At 39.8% G+C, this 21,511-nt stretch overlaps 1 protein-coding gene across 2 annotated transcripts; it reads left to right on the top strand.

Moving 5' to 3' along the window:
• Positions 1 to 14,627: 14,627 nt before the first annotated feature.
• On the top strand, positions 14,628 to 21,146 carry slc5a1 (solute carrier family 5 member 1). Of its 2 annotated transcripts, none has more exons than XM_041058779.1 (15): positions 14,628 to 14,765; positions 15,417 to 15,488; positions 16,318 to 16,422; positions 16,651 to 16,710; positions 16,823 to 16,927; positions 17,082 to 17,187; positions 17,642 to 17,722; positions 17,831 to 18,039; positions 18,572 to 18,707; positions 18,843 to 18,950; positions 19,049 to 19,199; positions 19,297 to 19,465; positions 19,714 to 19,929; positions 20,056 to 20,161; positions 20,265 to 21,146. In XM_041058779.1, the coding sequence occupies exons 1-15, from the start codon at positions 14,628 to 14,630 to the stop codon at positions 20,477 to 20,479; spliced, it is 1,977 nt and encodes a 658-aa protein (XP_040914713.1). In that variant the 3' UTR covers positions 20,480 to 21,146. The 2 variants fall into 2 exon arrangements, with proteins under 2 accessions (XP_040914713.1, XP_040914714.1); XM_041058780.1 differs by having other exon boundaries at positions 18,572 to 18,716; positions 18,852 to 18,950.
• The last annotated feature ends 365 nt before the right edge of the window (positions 21,147 to 21,511 follow it).

The raw sequence follows: 21,511 nt of genomic DNA, 5'->3' as shown, positions 1-21,511 counted from the left end.
ACCAGCAGACCGCCCTATTACCTCTTTGTTACACTCACGTGGTTTGAATATTGTTTCAAGCAGACTTTCAGACTCGGGACCATACATATAACATTGCAGTACTTTGTGGCTGATGTTTTTTTTTTTTATTAATTTAAGCTTAATTTACATCCCTGTGTGAACAACATCTTCAGGTCATGGGGATGTTCTTTTGTGGATTGATTTAAGCAGCAACAGTGGGAATTTGTTTGAGAGATGAACATAAATAAAATCCACTGCTGAGAAGGGAAGAGTTCTGCTGAAATCATGCCTTGTGACTGTCATGTGGTAGGAGTGGGTGCCAACAATAAAAAATGACTGAGTTAAGGAACGGGAGAATAGCTACTAAAAAGAAAAAAAAAATCAAAGGAGGTATAGAAATGTTCTCTATTTATTCATTCAAATGAGTCAGGAAGTAACTTTAAGTGAAATTTTGTGCAAGTTTGTGCTAAGCAGCTGATGAAATACCAGACAAGAAAGAACAGATATACTAGAGATAGAGAAATAATAGATTTACTACCTGGGAAAGTTGTAACTTATTGACAGTCTAGTTACTGTGAATGAAGTTGCTAGAAATTAACACAAGTGGCAATACTATGCCACCCATGCTGGGTTAAATTTAAGCTTGTCAAAATTAATATTTAAAATTAAAACAGCTATACTAAAGTAAACATTCCCTGTCACACAATATAAGAGCAATAATAATAATATCATTCATTTGAAAACTTCAGAGTCATAGTGTTCACTGTGGAGGATGCACTTTAAAAACCTTGGCCAAAAACAATGAGCCTCAATACATGACTAACAATTAAAAATATATATATATTTCCTGGTGCAGAAACATCATGGGTAACATGATGTTAAGCACGAGTCACAAGCCATAATGGCATGGGGATAAGACACAAGCTAAAGATATCGTGTGCCTTTTTGTCCTGCCGCATGACGCAATGTGTCTGGATCTGAAATCCAGGTGCCACGATTCTGCCACGTTATTTGGATGGTGAGTATCAGTTAATCAGGAGAAGATCGGAAAATATGCATTGATGAAGTTTATTGATCTTTATCCACCTTCACTTACAGCACCAGCTCCTACAGATAGCTCAAATGTGTAGGAACCCTGATCAGAAGCAGTGCTGTCTTTGCTTTCACATTTTGGAAACGTCAAAAGAGTTTCGTCCCTCACTGTAAGATTTAAGCTGGGGCCAGGCCAAACTCAGATTTGCCATCAGTATGGAGACATCCAATATCTAATAAGGAGAGAGGATTGAAGGCATTTCTAAAAATGTAAGTAGTTCACAAACAACCATGGGCACAAATAGAAGTTCTTGGCCCTTGATGACAGTTCTGAAACAATAAATATCTATAATCCCTGGCATGTTCCATGGCTCTGTCTATTTCTAGGATTCCTGAATCATTTATTTTTCTAAAAGAAAAAAGGGAGAAAAAGGCCTTTGCCACTAGCTACGCTTGACCCTTTGCATGTTGTCGACCAGCACTTATCTCCCTCTCCACTCCCTTCTTCAAGACCATTCACACTGGGTATATCTTGTGATTTCCCTGCTCCTTCCTGTCCTCCACTGCCCTGTCTTTAGTTCATCCAGCTGACTCTTTCTTCATGTCACCTCAGTGACCTCCACATTCAAACCTGCTTTGTTATCCTCACAGGACCTTCTCCCCTCTCCTCTAAGCTGGTCTGTTTGCTCCCACCTGCTCCTTGGCTGTAAACTGCCTGGTGAATAATATGCACAAGCCTTCAGGCAGCTGATAGAAAATTCCCCAAATCTGACTTTCTCGGAAGAGTTTTAGTATCTCATCTACTCCTTTATTCGCCTCTATCTTCTGGCAAATCAGCCATTTACCACTTTAACTCCAGTCCTCTGCTTCTGACCCGCAGAGGCTCATCTCTATCTTCTCCTCTCGTCTCAGCGCTACTCCCCCCTCCTCTGTTCACTCCGCAAAGAGAGTGATGACAGCCGAGGATCATCCTCCAGGCTACCCTCTGGTCACTGTCTCCTCCACTGACCCCTCTAACATGAGCTTAATGTCTCCCTCAACCCGTCCTAAATGAAGTCCTAAAAAAAAAATTCCCATGAGCAGACTTAACTCCTGCCCTCGTGAACCCATTCCCGTCTCCCCCTCCCGGACCATTGCTGCTGATCTGCTCTACTTCCCGACTGATATCATCACCCCACCCCCGACATCTGGCTGTGAACCATCTGTCTTTGAGTCAGTTAGAGCCACTGTTCTCCCCACAAAACCTTCTCTTGACCCATCTGACACCTATTACAGACCACTGTTTGATGGATCTAGAGACTGGACTTGTATCTAATGCAGTCACTGACAGACCCATGAATGATTAAGAAGAAAAATATTGCAGAATATTGAATTGCTTTAAGTTAAATAATGTCAATTTCTCAATGTGAGGGTCCAGATTACTGGCTTTTTTAAAAGGAACACATAAAATCCAGTGCTAAAAATTCTGAACACAGCCAGTGGGCAGTGATCTGTTCACAAAAGATTCCAATTTTTGAATTGTAGACAATATCAGTGACTTATGCACAATATCCAAATTCAGAAGCACTGTGAATGATTTTTGAATAGTATTTACAACTTCAAATCTTATATTTTAAATATTTCTCAGAAATAACAAGCCCAAGAGTAAACAGCCTTGCAGGTGCATCTGTGAGGCTGTACTTACGCACATCGGTGCTTTGAGCTGAATGCTAACGTCAGCATGTTAACATGCTCACAATGACAATGCTAACATGCTCATGCAAAGCAGATATAATGTTTACTATGTTTAAATTTTAGTTTATTGTGTCAGTATGTTTGCATCTACTAAACGCAAAGTACAGTAGAGGCTGAGGGGAATGCTATTTATTTTCAGGTACAAGTCTTAAACCAAAATATGGGACAGATGAAATATTTGACCTGATAATAGCTCTATGCAAAATTAATTAAATTAAGGATTTTAAGTTATTAAAATGCATCGGGGGGGGGGGGGGGGGGCATGAATGTCAATCCATGTTTCAAGGCAATCCATCTAATATTTGTTATAATTATAAGCAAAGCATCCTACTATCGTAATTTGCTACGGCTAAACACTTAACATTAACGGCCATGCAGATTTTAGAGTTGCTGTTGCCTGCTGGTTTATACATACATGAATGTTACAATCCCAGATAAATGAATATCCCAGAAATACAAGCTGTGCTTAAGTCATTTCTTTTTATCCACAGCCAATTTGAGACCCTCTCTGCGGGCTCTGTTGTCGTTTTGTTAGTCCTTCTCTTGTGCCAGCCGGATATCCCAGAAGACTGCAGGCCCTGCAGACAGTCTGGCCAGTGAACAGCCTTCCTCTGCAGCTATACACGGTCTTTAGCATTTCTCTTTCAACCCTCATCAATCATGGCTTTTGTTCTCTTATGGGCGTCCTCTGAATCCAATGCTCCCAGGGAACAGTCAGCTCAAAGACTGAACCTCTCTCTCATGATATCATAAACAGCAGAACGATGTCTGGCCAAACAAGTTCACTGTAGTTGTTGTGCTGCTATGAGGAGCTAAACCAGCGCTCTCTGCTGAAGCCTGGATGCACTGAAAACAATGGCCTTCCTTACCAGCCCTTTGGTGATGCCTACAGCCTTGACCAAGTCCATCTCACAGTCTTTTCCAGCATCAGATAAAGATGTGCTCCAACATTCTTCTGCTAAAGCAAAGGCTTTAACTGTGACTGATATTTAACTCAGCAGCAGAGGTTGGGCACGATGGCACGTGGAGGGCCAATAAACAAATAAACAGAGTCACAAGAACACGGCTGAGGGTTAGAGCCCAGTCACACCGGTGTTCGGGCCATTCGTTTCAGTGAATGATGAGGGTTCAGCTTCTTTCACTTTTGAGATGTGAACAGCTGAGTAATGTTAGAAAAGGAAACCTATGGAAAACCAGTTTCTATACTTTCTTGATTGATCAGATCAGGTTCTTCAGACAATGATCACCAATATCAGTCCCTGGATTTTCACTATCAATTTACAGAAAAACCCGCTGCTTCTTGAGTCCCGCCGTTACAGAGGCCTTAGACAGCTCAATGTAATGCAACTTAAGAAAGACTGTAGATAAATAAGGTACAAGCTAATTGATCAACACATTCAACAGCACAAACAAATATAGAAACTAACATCCCAAACCTTCAGTAGCACTAGTAGACCAGGCTGTAAGCCCACAACGCAGGTCCCACCTAAGTGCCAGTGCAATGCAGCGTGGGACTAGATTTGACAGGGACATAAACTGTCAGACGGATGAACAGAGACAGTCAGAGACTTTGAGTGTCCTGGCAGTCGCGACTCTCTCTTATTGCATACTTAAATACTCCACACTCATCACTTCCATTTGTTGCTGAATGTGTGTGTTTGTCTGACCGTGAATGTCTCTTGTTCTCAGGTCTCCCTTCAAAAGAGCTCATGAGCACAATGAGACTTCCTGATTAAATAAAGTTCCTGAAAATTAACTAAACAGCATCCTTGTGACTTCCTATAGATAAAATACTGCATCACTGTTATGCAGTAGTGTACTATTTGTAGATAACCGACTCAGAAACATCACATAACATCTACTGAGTTGTAGTTTTGGTGGTTAGCTTTGCTCGGGTCATCTGCCAATTATGGGTTCAGGACAGTGTAACTTGTGGTTGGCAGATGGTTGCTGTGTTGTTTTGTTTTTTTTTGTTTTTTTTTTTGCATTCCACAAATGAAAAGCACCCAACTTCCACAGGGTATACAGCGTCTCTTCAATTTCACTACGCCTCTGCTTTTAGTGTGGTCTATTCTTTTGTTAAGCAAAGGCTGTAAAAAGCCCCATATTGGCACAATGACTTTATGAACAACTTGCACTATATTGAATAGCAATACTTATCCGGCTCTTAGAACTGTGGAGGAACAATATGTAGTCTGTTCCTAAATGCTAGCTTCCCCTAATTGCTATAATCTGTGGCTTGTCTGTAGCGATTACAGTATCTCCCAACAGTTTTTAGGTGTTTGGATGTTGGCAGAATGGCCTGTAGGCATTATTATGGTGAATAAAATTACACTGACTTTAGTAACTCCACCTGTCATGTGCTGTACGCTGTGCACACACACACACCCACACACACACACACACAGTATTTCCCTTGTTGACAGACTGCGAGGCTCTGAAAAATCTACTGTTCTGGGAGTGAACTGGTGTGTCATTAGTCCATGACCATGTCCTGATTAGCTAAGGTCCTCTGGTAAGTTGTTTTCATGACTGACTGACACATTGATGTGCATGTGCATAAAGTCATATCACTGGCCTGCTCTTGTTATACTAATGCAGGGGTTCAGGCTGTGAAGCTGAAGTTGCTCTGCATCAATCTTAGTTGCTGCCTTAACAGAAACTATCGAGATGAAGACCTGACCCAGCTGAGGGACTTCTGACTCACCCCAAAACTCTACTCATCCTCATTCTTCTTGATCTAACTCAAGTGCTGTGTTTGCTTCATTTTGCTTCATAGCAACTGGAAACATTTAAGTGGATGCATCACTCCTACCAACTGACAGGCTAATGCATTTATCTCATTATATCAGCTTTTTAGATTTTATGCACCAGAGCAGACTATCAAATCTCATTTGTTAATATTTACAAGAACAGAAACAAAGAATGCTGTTTCTCCTTCATTTACTTCACAACTTTTTAAACAGAATTATTAAAGACATTTCTATTTAAATTTGTATGAGCCAGTCTCACATTGAAAGTGTCCACATTTTAAAGTCTCTCTCCAAGTCACACTATCCAGCAAATGTTATCCAATTTTTTTTCAACAAATCTCACAAGCAGACCAAAACTAGCAATAACCCATTTTTCTCAATAGTATTTCTGACATATTTTCTGATGATAAACAGCATGCAGTAATGTTCTTCGAGCTGAAAGTTCAACACTGAAAGTTCTGAGCTCCTCTCTGGTCAAATACTGTATATTTCACAACAATGAACAAAGTACAAGATGAGAACATTCTTCATTCTCTCTCCTGAATGGGAGGACCACAGTAAAAAGTCCTCTGTCCAGGTAAATACAACATCTTACATTGTGAATCATTTCTTTCTGATGAATGGCTAACTCTTATCTATTAAATCCTAATTTTCATCTACATCAAGAACACAGCTGCAACCATTTCCCAATTTAGCTTCTATTTATCTCCATTTCCATGGTGACCCAAAATTTCATGACCCCGCTTAACGACACGATAAGTTTCCAGCCTGTGTAAATCCTTTCATTCTCATATGTTCCATTACTTCACAAAGATCACAAAGAAACAATTTCAGAAGAGCAATCCACCTATAATTAATAGGCTTACAGGCTTCCAAATTCTGGGCACTCTGCCCTCCTGCCATGCTTTATTACACTGGTCTAAAAATGCCTCTAATGTTTTATCACTAACATTATGTAACCTAACCTTTTTGATCATTTTAGTCTGGATTTATGCTCCTCTAATGACAATAAAACATACATTTATTACTGACTCCCACTAAAAACATTTTAACCTTTTCCTCCCCCTTGTCGCTTCCCATCCAATCCATTTTATCTGACATGTTCACAGGAGTATGTGGTAGAGCTAAAAAAAGAAAAAAAAAAATCTGATGTTTTTTTCCATTCATAACTTAAATTTTTGAAATAAGATATGTGGTTTTTATACATCCCAAAAAACTTTTAAGATGTTTTTACAGTAAACAGCTTTTGATATATTAATTGTTATATGGTAAAATAATTATTGCATAAAACACAAAATCTGAGAAAAGCTAATCTCCAGCTAAGTCTAACAAAAATTTCTTGGCCACTTTATTAAACCACCAAACTGTTTTTTCTTTACCTGTATTTACCCAACTAAGGTACCTAAGTACCTACCTTGTATATTCCCACTTCATCCGTCTCTAACCTGTTTTTCCTGTTCTCGGTCATAAGGAGCTGGAGTCTTTCCCAGCACACATTAAAAAAAGGTGGGGTACATCGCTGTCACCACTTTCCTCTGTGAACCTCCTCTCTGAGCTACAATCACTCCCAACTCTAAAGCACCTTAATGACCTGCAATTTTCACATGTCCACTCCCCACTGCAGTCAAATTATCCAAATACTGATCCACATCTCCACCACTCCACACAGGTCAGAGATCCGTTTATGCTCAAAATAATACAATCCAGTTCACCTCAGTTCAGTGCAATTATATGGTATTTACTTTTTTGCATGCCACTGAGTATATCTTTACTCACATGTTACTTTCCCAGGTCATTAAGTCACCTGTGAAGGGCAGACTGTTAATCTTGTTGACGCCTGTGCTTTTCCTGCAACGACAAGTCAAAGCGTCTGCTGTGAAAAAGGCCTATTAGTCCAGGAACATACATGACAGCCACTGAAATGGCACTGGCCTCAAAAAATGGTTCCTACATTATTAACTAGTCTTATTATTTTATTTTCTCTCATTTAAAGTGCAACCAATACTGGATTTTTGAAGCCAATACTGATATTGTTATTTGTGGTATATCAGCCAGAGGTTAGAACATAAACACATAACACAAACAACAACAACAATCTAGATTTTTGGTTTATGAATTTATCTCTAGAGTAATTTTGCACTCAAATGGTGCATGTTAGTTCAATAACTTTCTATTCAAAAGTGAGTCGTTTTAACCATTGTTCTAGGGAAGTGTTCTTTAATTTTTATTCATTTTTGCTTGATAGTATTATGATATAATTAGAAGTAAAAGTATGCCAATTGTATCTTTACAAATGTGTGGCCTCAAAAGATAAGAGTCTGATAGACTGGTGCACCACTTACATGCTGGACTGTAATGGATGTTGTTTTTGTAATCCAGAGATCAGCATTTATCAGACTGTGGCATAAAACCTCTGAACAACATGTCATCACTGATCTGTTGTTAAGATATATTCAGACTGGATGTTCAGCTAACGGGGTTGGGTCAGTTGATTAGCGATATCTTACAATGTGGCCAAACATCTCTAGGCACCTTCCAGTGAAAGAGCTGCATATTGATGAAGGAAATATTACATGAGTTTTAAGCAAAGAGAACGACTGCCTTGGTTTGACAAGTGTGATAAGGCAGTAAATGGTCTCCTGTCTGTAATGTAAGGTTTACTTTATCCATTGTTGGCTCTGTTACTCATAGCAACCTTAATCAGCACTTTCTCCCATGAACTTTGAATCAAATGTGTAACCTGAGCATGTGCTTTCAAAAATCTACTGAAAAGCATTGTATGCCACCTGCCAGGCAGAAAACAAACACGAGCAAAATTAGCAGCTAGTGTAAGACAGTCAAACGTCTCAGTAGCAGCTTAAGACACCCGAACAGATCAGTAACAGTCCTGGTAATTTAGGTAACACTACCCTAGCTGATGCTACTAAGGCACTACATCAGGTCTGATAGTAGTTCTGTATTGAGTTCAGAAGTTTACCCAAGATGCCAGTGGTGGAAAGTAATTAAGTACATTTGGTCAAGTACTTTTGCGGTGCTTGTGTAATTTTGCTTAAGTAGGATTTTACATGCAAGACTTTATGTAAAATGTACTGGTAGTGGAATATTTCTACACTGAGGTGGTACCTTTACTTTAGCAAAACGCACAAATCCTTCTTCCACCAGGGCAACAAACAATTGGTTAAATGGCTGGTGAAGCTCACCTTTCTGTAGCGTTGTCCATGTATGCTAACTGCAGGTAGCACACCTGGCTTCACTCCTTGCTTCATACTTCAGGCTGGTTTTCAGTCGCTCATGCATGGGCTTCCCTGTCAGCATCTCTCATGGAGCTGGAACTTCTCGGGGCACTTTTGGGAAACTTTTTAAAACATTTTTTTTCTCTGAGCGTGTTAGCATTAGCACCCATAGCATGTTTTCCACCCGCTAGATATAGATTTCTTATCAATAAAACGGGAGCTGAGAACCACCCCTTTACCTTAAACCGGATCCACTGGACCCTTTTGGGACTAATTAGCAGATTAATTGCAGCTGGACAGATACAAACTCGTTAGCCTAGCAACATTAATGCTACGCTCTCTTAAAGTAACAGTCTCACTCTCTCCATCAGGTGTGAACAGGAACATGTCCTCAAATAAATACAAGGCCACCTTTTCTTTTAAAGGCAGGACGTAAACACTTTTCTCTTTTGAGGGCAAAAAATAAAATAAAAATAATAAAATGCATCATTGAATTTGTTTTCTCAGCAGTATCCTAAATGGGCTGACTACACACTCCGTGTTTTTACGCCCATCATCACACAGTGTGATGCACAATGAAGCAGGATGTGCCTGCAGTAGTTATATTTGTATTTAAGATATTAGGATATTATCTGGACTTTATTCACTGGTTAGTGACTTACTTTTTCTGATGCAGAGTTGCTGCCAGACAGTTCAAAAGCTGAAAGTCAACCTCTGGCCTGACCATTTACTATGAATGAAGCAATATTTAGATTAAAACACAGAGTGCATTTAAGGGTGTTTTTTTTTCTTTCTTTTTTGTAATGTCATATTTATTGTGCAACCAGAGGTCTTTCAGTTTATTCTCCCTCACGTCACAGTGATGCATCATTTTTACTGAGCTGTACTACTGTGCCACCTTGTGGCTGACATAGCCCCAAAAGTTAACTTGTATGGTTTTACCACAACAAAAAAACATGATGCCTTCTTTGGTTCTTGTTGTTGTTGCACTGAACAGGAAAGACCATAGTAAGTTTTAGTTTTAAAATAAATTTCCAACAATAATAACAATAAATAATAAGGTTAGTAATTACACCTGTGTTTAGTATCTCTGCAAGGCCTCCAGTTATGGGAACCTCCTTTTCTGTGACCTTAACTGTTGAAGAAGAGCAGCTGTTTGCCACTGAAGGATCTGAGGCTCAGAGCTAGTGCTACTGGTAACTGAAGAAAGGCATTTGACCCTTGATGATATCTGTCGAGTCTCAGCTCCCATATTTCTATTCACGTGAACCCCAGTGTGATCAGAGGGAGGGCGCGTTGTGGTTTTGACATACTGGGGGGCCTCACCTCTAATGAGTGCTGCAGGGCCCATGTGCAAGTTCCAGCTGATCATCCTAAAGCGCTCTCTTCAACCTTGTCTATTATCCTGCATGACAGCAATAGCTCCTGGGGCGAAAACCCCTCAGTCTTTGCCATGACTTGTGGTTACAATGCCCCTCTGTTACAGAATATGGAACCATGCCCAGAGATTGTGTTGTGATTACAACTCTTGAACTACTGCACATGAATTTTGCTGCCCTACTAGTGAACTTTGCCACATCTTCTTTTACTGCTCATTGGCTGAACAGTGGATAAGTGCAACAATTTAGGCAATCCATTGATAAGTATCTGCCACTGTGAAAGTGAGCTTTCTTAATTCAGTTTTGAAATGCAAGACACATCAGTGAAGAAGTTGCTTCTTCAGCCCCGCTCTTTGGCAATTTTGCATTTATGCCTGAAAATAATTTACCAGAAAATGGTGAAATTCTAACCAGACTTTGGTTGGCAGTAGATTTTTACCTGCACTGACAGAAACTGATAACTTTTTCATGGATTACAAGGAAAAGCTTTACAAACACAGAAAAAAAAAATGCAGTCTGCATTGAACAACCGCAGCTGAACAAAAACTACAAAATGTCCTCATTGTTTTTCATTTAAAAAAAACCTCAGAGACAAAGGACAATTTTCCATTAATTGACACTGATGTCTTTCAATTAACTTTCTAAAAATAACCTGAAACATAATACTGTATAATGTCCATATTCTATAATAAAAGTGCCCACGACCATCCTGTCTTATACACTTTAACCACATCCTCATTTGAACAGTTATTATTTTTTAACACTCATCAGCTACAGCTGCCATGAATCTTTAATCTCTGAAAGGTGCGTTATGACACTTCTGGGTGACATTCGCTCTGACATTCGAGGTTTGAGAGTTCTCTAACACATAAGTGGAATCACAAGTCACGAAAGCACACCCGGTTGGTGTGAAAAAAAAAATACATTTGCTTTTGTCTTTGACTTCTGAAACTGAGACATAGACAGAGCACAACATGAAGCACTAGCTTTTGGTGCTTAAGTCACAAGATAAACACTATCCATAAGTCTGTCTTCTGAGACCAGGCCTGCGGGTTTGTTTTTCTGGATCAGTCCATGGGCCCCTCTGCCAGAGTGTCCTGAATTGTACTTATATGTAGACACAAGAAGAAGTTAATAAGACAGAATTGTGTCTGTGTTGACCACATGACACTCAATCGCTGTTCTATTTGCCAGAGACAGCTACAGTATTATCCCACACTTTCATATGGACTGCTGTGTACAGGGAATGGACTCCAGCAAGAGATCAAGTTCTTACTCTAATCAGCAGTGTTTGTTTGCAGTCTTTGCTGCCCTGGGATGTGATGGGTCCTGTGGCATTGTAAACACCAACATGTTCTTGTCAGGTTTATGCTTAGATTTCAGTCTTTGAGAACATAGAAGTAAAATGGACCTCATAAAGTTAAACATGCCTGAGAAAATGCTGACCTGTCTGGAGCCGTTGGAGAAGGCCGAAAGCTCCTCTTGGGCTTAAAATCAGGACTGAAATCAGTGGGTGTGACCAAGCCTTAATCCCCACAGAGCACTGGCCTCATTCCAGTGATTGATTCTCATTCAAGTGAATATTGATTGTCCCCATTTAGAGATTTCAAGCAGCCATTTGTAACAGTACCAGTCTGATAACTCCCTCATCTAACTCCTTTATATGTCTTCCTCTCCACACCATGCAGGCTGTTGCATTTTTGGCAGATGTGCCTTCTACTGCAATGGTGGTAGAAGTTATTGTAGTGGTTTAGCTTTTCCTTATTATTTATTTGAAATAATAACACAACATAAATTACACTGGTTAAGCACTGACTCCCTTTTCATTAATCCAGTTTAACAAGAACTGTTAAACATCTAAATTCCTTCTTTCTGATTGCCACATTGCTTTGACTGGAATTTGTACAGCTTAGCATTGGATTTAAACTTCTAATATTTTAATATGCAGTCATAAACTCATTAATTAATGACTGTTGGAATTTAATGTACTATAATTAAGATGAAGCAGTCCAGAACACTGGGGACATAAAATTTTGATATTAGGCTGGTGCATGAAACCTGGTGCAAATTGGATTTTGTGGTCGGAATGGTGGGGTTATTCCTCAATCTATTGGGAGTAAAACAAACTAACTCAGGTTTGGACACATCCTGTACACAGAGTTGCTGGATTATTACACTATACAACTAATTCAGTTCAGAACAACAGCTTTCAATAAACCAATCACTGCTTACCGCAGATTAGATGGTGCTGTTTTTTGGGCGATGGCTGCTCAAGGCCACTTAATAACAAGACTTAATTACTGCAGGTTATAATTAGGGTGTTTGACATGTTTTTAAGAAGCACGTACTACAAATCTGTTTTTGCTTTCCTTGTGTGTAATCAGCTACTATGGATGTTTAATCTTAAAGGGCCCCATTCTGAAATCAATCATGCATTTTGTTACAGGAAATATGTCTCATGTGGCTCCGCTCAGTGAATTTTGCCCTGTCTATCGTTATATTACCTGCTATACAAATTATAAAACCTCCATATACACAAATAGAAAATAAGATATTTATCATCACTCTCAAATTTAAAAGGTGTTTTGTTGTTGTCCTTGTTGATTTTTGGCGAAGATCTTTTAAAAGTCCTGCACACCCACACAGATGTTTTCAATGTCTCTGGCTGGTTAGGTGGGTTTGGAAATGAAGTGATGTGTTCACATTTAAAGCAGGAGAGTGAGGGAGCTGTCAATCAAGCACAGTCTGTACACACAGTCCTGAGAAGAGGTCTAATTGTGAAATAAGCGCAAAGAAAATATCTTAAATATCTGTACCTCATCTGTGTCAGCTAGATTAATTTTACTGTCCTATAAAGACACCTAGTGGCTGCTGATAGTACTTTTTTTTGAACATGGACAGACTGTAACATTCCTCAGCCCCACAGAAATCACAGATGCCTATGTGTGCAGGGGGAACAACGTGATGTCAAACGAAGCAACTGATAGTGGTCATTTAAAGTCATTTAAAGTTATATTTAGTTTCCGTTATTGAAAAGTCTTTAGCTTTGTGACAGATGCAAAACAACAAAAAGCTCTGTTACATTTATTTTGGGGATTTTCCAATGCTGGATTTATTTTTAGCTCAGTTATTTTCAATCGGTTTTTCCACTGTGTCTAAAACAACTGTCCTACAGCTTATGGTTGGATGCTCGGAGGAAAACTGATTCTCATAAACTGGAAGACAACAGTTCCACCTTGTGTCCAAAGATGGGAACAGGAACTCATTTCTGTTATACATTTGGAAAAATATTTGCTTTAACAACTCTCAAAATGTCTGTCCACATGGAAAAATCTCACTCACCTTTGCTACAGTATCTTAAAACGAGATAAATGATGATTTATACATTTTAATAAACTGAAGATAGTCGTCTTCTGTCTTTCAGTCTCTGTTACAGCCCTCCCTCGAACTGCGGATTTTTGAGTAATAATTAACACACAAACATGCTAGTGTAATAAAAATGTTTAGTTTTCACTGAGTGGGGTGAAATCAGAGGTAAAGTGCTTTTTATTTGCCATAGACTTACAGTAAATCTGACAGTATTTCCTTGTTAGGAGGATTTATTTAGAGATCAAAAGTGAACGACTCACTTTGATTAAAAATAAAAAATATATATGATTAATAATAATTGTATTTTACAGTTAATAATTTTGTGCCTGTTCCTTGGTTTTTGTCTTCTACAAACAGAAATGGTCAAAACTCTATCAATCTATCAGTCACTGAATTGTCTAATCAACAACTGTACTTATCGGTTATTCCCGTTTTACTTATTGACAGAGGTGTCAAAGTCAGTGTGAGGTGGCAGTGAGGGGGCAAATGAGGATTATTCAACAGAGCATTTATGGGTTAACATACAATAACCGAGTCTTACTTCCATCGGGAGGCAGCTGTGTTTTAAAGCCAGTATTTAAAACATAAAAAATCTTTATTGTGAATAGTAAGAGAAAGTTTGGTACAACTTTTCTTTTTTCTAATTTTCAGAAAACTGTTTTAGTGTGTTATTTCTGTGTTACAGCTGTCATGATGTGTTTGAACTGAATCAAGCTGAACTGAAATTCTCTGCACCTCTGATGAAGTTCATCTGCAGGTGCTTTGTTTTAAAGGTACACCTGTTTCTTTACTCGAGGCATTTCCTTGTGGGTTGATGATTAACAACATTATTTGCCAAAAGGTTACACATTTTAACACATTTAATTTTCACATCCACAGTCACGTATCAGCAAGGTTTATCTGTGCACCCAGAGACACTTTCAAACTTACCCAATATCTGGTAATTTATTAGATAAAAAAAACTCACCCCCCCCCTTTGAACCCCTCACCCCCCTCCGTCTTCCCCACACACTGCCATACACACAGGCAGGCAGGACACAAGTACATAAGTCTGACAGTGCAGGTGCTTCAGTCAAAGAGAAGCGACGCCTGCAACACTCCGGTTCTCTGGTCAGCCTCTCAGCAACATGTCTGATGATTACTTTGGATTCTCCTTTGTCAGGAGCGACACAAGAAACAGCAATGCCACTGTGGCCCTCAACAATCCAGCAGATATCAGCGTAATTCTGATTTACTTTTTGGTCGTCTTGGCTGTTGGAATATGGGTGAGTTGTCCAGTGTTTTAGATGAACATTCTTTAAATCCTTCTTCCTCATGAATAAACACCTCACCTGTTTTATAGCTGTGAGAGTTACATCTTGTTGCATTTCAACCTATGGAATTAAAAGATTTTAATTAAAAGCCTTATTTGTACTGGGCCACAATGGAAAATTATTATTATTATTATATTACTTATTTTATTTATTTTGGTGCAGTCAAAATGATCATTTTTTATGCACTGATACAACATGAATCTCACTTTTAGCAACAAGAGTATTATTATTAACACCTTTAGAGCAGCACTTTTTAGTAATTGAGACAAAAGAGAGTGAGGGACTGATCTTGTGCAATCACAACATCTTACTCAACAGCCTTGTTCACAGTTATATCACAGCAGATCAGAGAATGCACTCCAGAATGCATATATTCGTTCAAATTTGATTCATTTATTAGCAGTAATGCTACTGTGGTTTCTGAGTTGTATGCAATGATTCTGTATTGTTCCCTCACTCTTCTGATCACTGTTACAGCAACTGTGTATCAAATAAAATGTAATCATTAACAAGATATGACAGTGAGTGTCGAAATTGTCTGTGACAGTCTGTTACACAAAATCGTTTACTGATGCTCTAAAATGTCCCTTTCTCCTGTTGCAGGCTATGGTTCGCACCAATCGAGCCACCGTAGGTGGCTTCTTCCTTGCAGGGAGGAGTATGGTGTGGTGGCCGGTGGGTGTCACATCTCTCAGAATAAAACAGAGAGTCACTGCAGTGATTGTTGAGATTAAGCTTTTACAGCTTCGATATAGTAATCACACAGCAACAATGACTTCTGAGACATGCTGACATGCTGACAGTGCTTATTGGTAGTATAAAACATGATGTGGTGTTATTAAAGGCACTTTATAAAGGAACTTTTTGTAACATCAGTTCTTATACGCGTGATCAGCGTAAGTCATGTTGTGCTTATTTATTGCACTGATTACAGAACACACCATAAAAGTATGGTGAGCTAGAATCTGTCAAGGAAGCGACCTAAACCCAGACACACATGCAGGCAGGTTCAGTGATGGAGCTTTAATAAATGAAGTGAAGAACCAGGTTTACAGATGGATGAGTGGACAAGCAGGCAGGAAGGTAGACAGGCAGGTACAAACAACAGGAAATCAAACGCAGGTAGCAAGCACAAAGGAAAAAGAAACGTAAGCAGGTGATCTGATATAAGCACTGGCTGGGACAGTGAGAAACTGGGATAAGGTGTGAAGCTCAGGTGATTGAGATGTGGATGTGGAGACAGGAAGAAAGTCTGGGGACATCTGGTGGGTGGATGGAGTATGACAGGTGACTGTACTGAAAGGAAACAAGGTAGGATGGGATGGCAGGTACAGAACAAGGAACAAGGGAGCCCAGGGATGAAACCTGAATGCACCCGGTAATCTCTCTGCTTTTTCATCCATCTTACAACGTTCCTGTTAACAAATGCACTCCAAGAAACCTGTGAGTAAGTTTAGAAATTATGCATGCACGTGATTGATAGAATTAACCATGTACTTCACAGATCGGAGCATCACTCTTTGCCAGCAATATTGGCAGTGGCCACTTTGTAGGAATCGCTGGGACTGCTGCAGCCTCAGGAATAGCCATTGGTGGATTTGAATGGAATGTGAGTAACTGCATCTGATGTGCCAGTCACACCATTATCACTTCTTACATAAAAATGTATGTCTAACCTTGTCGGGTGAGCTGATAAGCCTATAGATTAGCATGTGAGTTTCACCCCGCAAAGGATGGAAGGAATTAGAAGAATAACAGAAGTCAACTTTACCTTTATAGGAGCATTTTGAGGAAATGGTGGCATTGACTGTTTGTTGTTTGTGTCCTTGTGTGTCAGGCTCTTGTCGTGGTCATCATTCTGGGATGGCTCTTTGTGCCGATCTACATTAAAGCTGGGGTAAACAGAACACACAGGACAGGAGTGGGAGGTCATATAAAGAGCAACATTAGTAAAATGAACAAGAAAAAAAGAAAAAAGAAAAAAACTCATTATTTGTGGGTGTGTTTAGGTGGTCACCATGCCTGAGTACCTGAAGAAGAGGTTCGGAGGACAACGTATTCGCATCTATCTCTCTGTGCTGTCCCTATTCCTGTATGTTTTTACTAAGATCTCAGTAAGTCCCTGTGACACCACATCTCAACTCTCAGGCATGCCCTGTGAAGCCTACAGCATCTCACAGCAACATACCATATGTCTGTTTCACCACTGTACCAGTATCAGATGTTTTTGATGGAAATATTGTGCTTTCTCCTCTTCATTCCACTCAGGCAGACATGTTTTCTGGTGCCATTTTCATCAACCAGGCTCTTGGGTTGAATATCTACCTTGCTGTTATCCTGCTACTACTGATTACAGCACTGTACACCGTCACAGGTTTGTCCTCTCAGGATGTGCTAAAGTCTTTTTCCACTAAAATCACAGATCAACATTTTACTCATAAACTAAAGCCAGAAGATGGCAAGTCTTATCTACTTTATGAATGGGATTGTGACTGGGGGGAAAGGTAAGGTCATTTTTAGACATGCATATACGTGTGCACACTCTCTCCTCCTTGCTAGTTTATCTGTGGTGTTATTGTGCTTAATTGCCCGTGGACCAAGATAAGCAGGAACTGGCCTTCTGTTGCCGTTTTGTAATAACGAATCCACAGCTGAACTTTAGCTTCACAGGATGAGCAGTGAAACAGCACTTACATAACGCCACTTAACACTGAATACCTAATTTGGCGAGATGAATTGGATCGTGAACACACATTACTTGGTTTTATTCTCTGCAGTAAGTTTAGTTCTACATTTCTAGATTGATTATACCACATATTGTATTTCAGGTGGATTGGCTGCAGTAATCTACACAGACACCTTACAGACCATCATCATGGTTGTTGGATCATTCATCCTTATGGGCTTTGGTAATATAGTGTTTACTTTTTTTTTCTTTTTTGCTTATTCATTATTCAACAAAGTGTTGAAGAGTAAAAATCACTGTAAGTTAGTCTCACTTGTGAACATGTTTTCAGCTTTCCATGAGGTGGGAGGCTATGAAAGCTTTCAGGAGCGCTACATGGAGGCCATCCCTTCCATCACGACTAACATCAGCGCAAGCTGCTACGAGCCTCGGGCAGACTCCTTCCATATTTTCAGGAATGCAATTACAGGAGACCTGCCGTGGCCTGGCCTGGTGTTTGGACTCACCATTCAGGCCGCCTGGTACTGGTGCACTGATCAGGTCAGTCAAGCAAATGGGCAACAGTGTTGGGCCATAATGACAGTGAGCATACTGTACTTGTGCTGACTCAGTGGCATTTATAACAAAAGACCAGCATCTACCATGGTCATAAACAGACACACACACACACAGACTCATTCAAGCGGTCGGAATTAGCCTGCTTTTAGTTAAACGTCAGTGCACTCCCAGAGACTGAGATAAGATTAACAGGCTAACGTTGGATCTCAGTGAAGAACTAGGTGCTAAATCAAGCGTTGAAATCCATTTCACACAGAAACACATTAAGGTCAGCTTCCCCTTATCCCTGCTCAGTTAACACACAAGAACACTTAACAGCAAGCAAGTTCAATAGCTTTTTCTTTTTTTTTTGGCTTAAGTGTTGTATTTACTCTGCAAATATTTTGAGTTGAACCTAAAATGGAGAGAATAGTTTGGAGTCAACTACCACCATTTTTCCCATTCAATTCACCGCTGATTGCATCATGGTTGCTATTGATCTTTTCCCAACTTTTTTTTTTTTTTTTTTCTGTAGGTGATTGTCCAGCGCTGCCTCTCAGCCAAGAATCTATCTCATGTTAAGGGAGGCTGTATCTTGTGCGGCTACCTAAAGCTGCTGCCTATGTTCCTCATCGTTTTCCCTGGGATGATGAGCAGGATCCTCTACCCCGGTGAGTTGTGTTGTGGTTTTGTGAAGCTCATCATTAAGCTCACTGGCTGAAAGCACCACTGCAGCTCATGCATATCTCACCACGGGGATTTAAATATTTCTGAAGATCCTGCTGACCCTGTTAATTTCATTCCAGATGTGATAGCCTGTGTGGACCCAGATGAATGTATAAAACACTGTGGGGCTAGTGTGGGCTGCACCAACATTGCTTATCCGAAACTGGTGGTGGATCTAATGCCCAATGGTAGGTGGCTGAAGACCTTTATTTGATGAGCTTTAGAAAGCAAACTACAGCATCAATCTGTCTTTTTCGCCTTTTTAATGTTATTCTATCTATTTCAGGTCTGCGAGGTCTCATGTTGTCTGTGATGCTGGCCTCTCTGATGAGTTCACTTACTTCCATCTTCAACAGTGCCAGTACTCTCTTTACAATGGACATCTACACTAAGATTCACCGCTCTGCCAGTGAGAGGGAACTCATGATTGCCGGCAGGTAAATCACGTACGAGTTTGTGTTCAGTTTGATTTCTAATTATTTTTAAAATCCCTAACTGCTACTATTTCCATGTTTGTCTTTTGACTGTGTGTAGAGTGTTTATGTTGGTCCTGATTGGTGTGAGCATAGCATGGATCCCTGTGGTTCAGTCAGCCCAGAGTGGTCAGCTCTTTGACTACATACAGTCTGTCACCAGCTACCTCACACCACCTGTTGCAGCTGTCTTCATGCTCGCCGTCTTCTGCAAGCGTGTCAATGAGAGTGTGAGTTTCCAATTCAATCATATCTTTATTTACACAGCGTCTGGGAATCAATAATTCGTTTTATTATTTATAGTACAGGCATCACATCGGTATCAATTTTTTTTTTTTATCAAACTTTTGGCAAAAAAGCAAATACACATTTTTCCACATCGTCAAACTATTCTCTTTAATACCACCTAATGACAGTATATTCTACACTGAGTACAATCACTAGTTTAATTCAAGTGTTTCTGTCTTTCTTTCCACAGGGTGCATTTTACGGCCTCACTATAGGCCTGGCCATCGGCCTATGCAGGATGATAGCTGAATTCGCTTATGGGACAGGCAGCTGTGCTAATCCCAGTAACTGTCCCACCATCATATGTGGAGTCCACTACCTCTATTTCTCCATCATCCTGTTTGTTGTCTCCTGTATCATCATCCTGGCAATCTCTCTCATGACCAAACCCATCGACGACAAGCATGTACGTGACTGCTGTGACATAAGGCTGGATAAATAATTAATTTCCTAAACCATTCACTGGAAGACGCTGCCATAATAGATGCTATAAATATTTTGTTTCAACCCATGTGTTGTGTTGTTTGTCTAGTTATATCGACTTTGCTGGAGCCTGAGGAACCGTACAGAGGAGAGAGTGGACCTTGAACAGGATGACTGGGTTGATAACAAGGAATCCGACAATATGGACATAGAAGGTAATCAGCAGACTTACAGTATAAACATAGGTAGTATGCACACCCCCCCCCCACACACACACACACAAGAAGATATTCCTCATCATTCTCTCTTCCATCACAGAACCTGAGGAGGAGCCCGGCTTGTGCAAGAAGGCAGTGATGTGCTTCTGTGGCCTGGAGCAGAAAAAAGCCCCCAAGCTGAGTCCAGAGGAGCAGGAGGAGCTGCAGAAAAAGCTCACAGACACCACAGAGGCGCCTCTGTGGAAGAACGTTGTCAACGCCAATGCAATCATCCTTCTGTGCGTGGCTGTTTTCTGTCATGGTTTCTTCGGTTAAGGAAACTCAACTGACTGCAGTTGCTCCCGGATACTGTAATTTATATTTTGGTGCCAGGATTTTACATGAATGTAATTTATAACCAAACAAACCAGATCATAGCCACAACCCCTAAAGAAAGATAATACACTTACACTAGACATTTTTACATCATCATCATTATTACTGTATGTATGTCATGTACGGCTGTTGACCTCCCCCAGGATATAAAATATATTTATATATACTGTTTAAATGTACTGTTTAAAACTCAAAATATTCCATTACTGCCCACAGATCTGGTGCAAACATTTTTACACTATATGATTTTTTAAAATAATTTTAATAAGTTAACTTTTCCTGACAGTTTCCTCTTTATTCCATAGATTTTCTAGTTTACATGTCAGTGACAAAACAGTGATGGGCTCATTTTTGTAACACTTTTCTGTGTGTGTTTAATTCAACTTGCTGCCTTAAATCATGAAAAAAGAGGGTTCAGGTGATGAACAAAATGCCAGTAAATGACCTGCAGTACATAATAAATGTAACTTTCTATGTGCAAAGTAGAAATTTTTAAGATCCCTGATCATTACTGTATTTGCTACCTCATTCTGCCTAAGCTTTGTTTTCTCATTATGTGCACTCAAAGTCCACGAGTGCTGTCACTTCTTAAATCTATGCAACTTACTGTATGTTGTTTTAGGTGTTAATGAATAAAAACATCTCAGACACAGAGTCACTGTCTGACTCTCTCTACTTCCCTCTGGTGGTTCACTGTTGTTCCTGCTGAAAATGTAAGACACCGGTTTGTTGTTCATTTTACTGCACATGACATTTCTGGTAAATTCTGCTCTCTCTGAGGTAAATTATATCAACTTTTATGTACTTAGTAAATAAATGCTGAACGAAAAACACCCATGGTCGCTTTTTAATTTACCGCAAGACTTGTGAGTCATTCCCATTATGATGCATTTACTGTCTCTTATCTGTAACTCTGTGGTTAATGTACAGTGAGTGAACAGCACTAATGTAGCCTTGAATATGTGCACCACT

The sequence above is a fragment of the Toxotes jaculatrix genome, chromosome 16 (genome assembly GCF_017976425.1).
Source record: "Toxotes jaculatrix isolate fToxJac2 chromosome 16, fToxJac2.pri, whole genome shotgun sequence".
NCBI lineage: Eukaryota > Metazoa > Chordata > Actinopteri > Toxotidae > Toxotes > Toxotes jaculatrix.
Note: the sequence above shows the minus strand (reverse complement) of the source record. Positions and strands in the feature narration are given on the sequence as shown.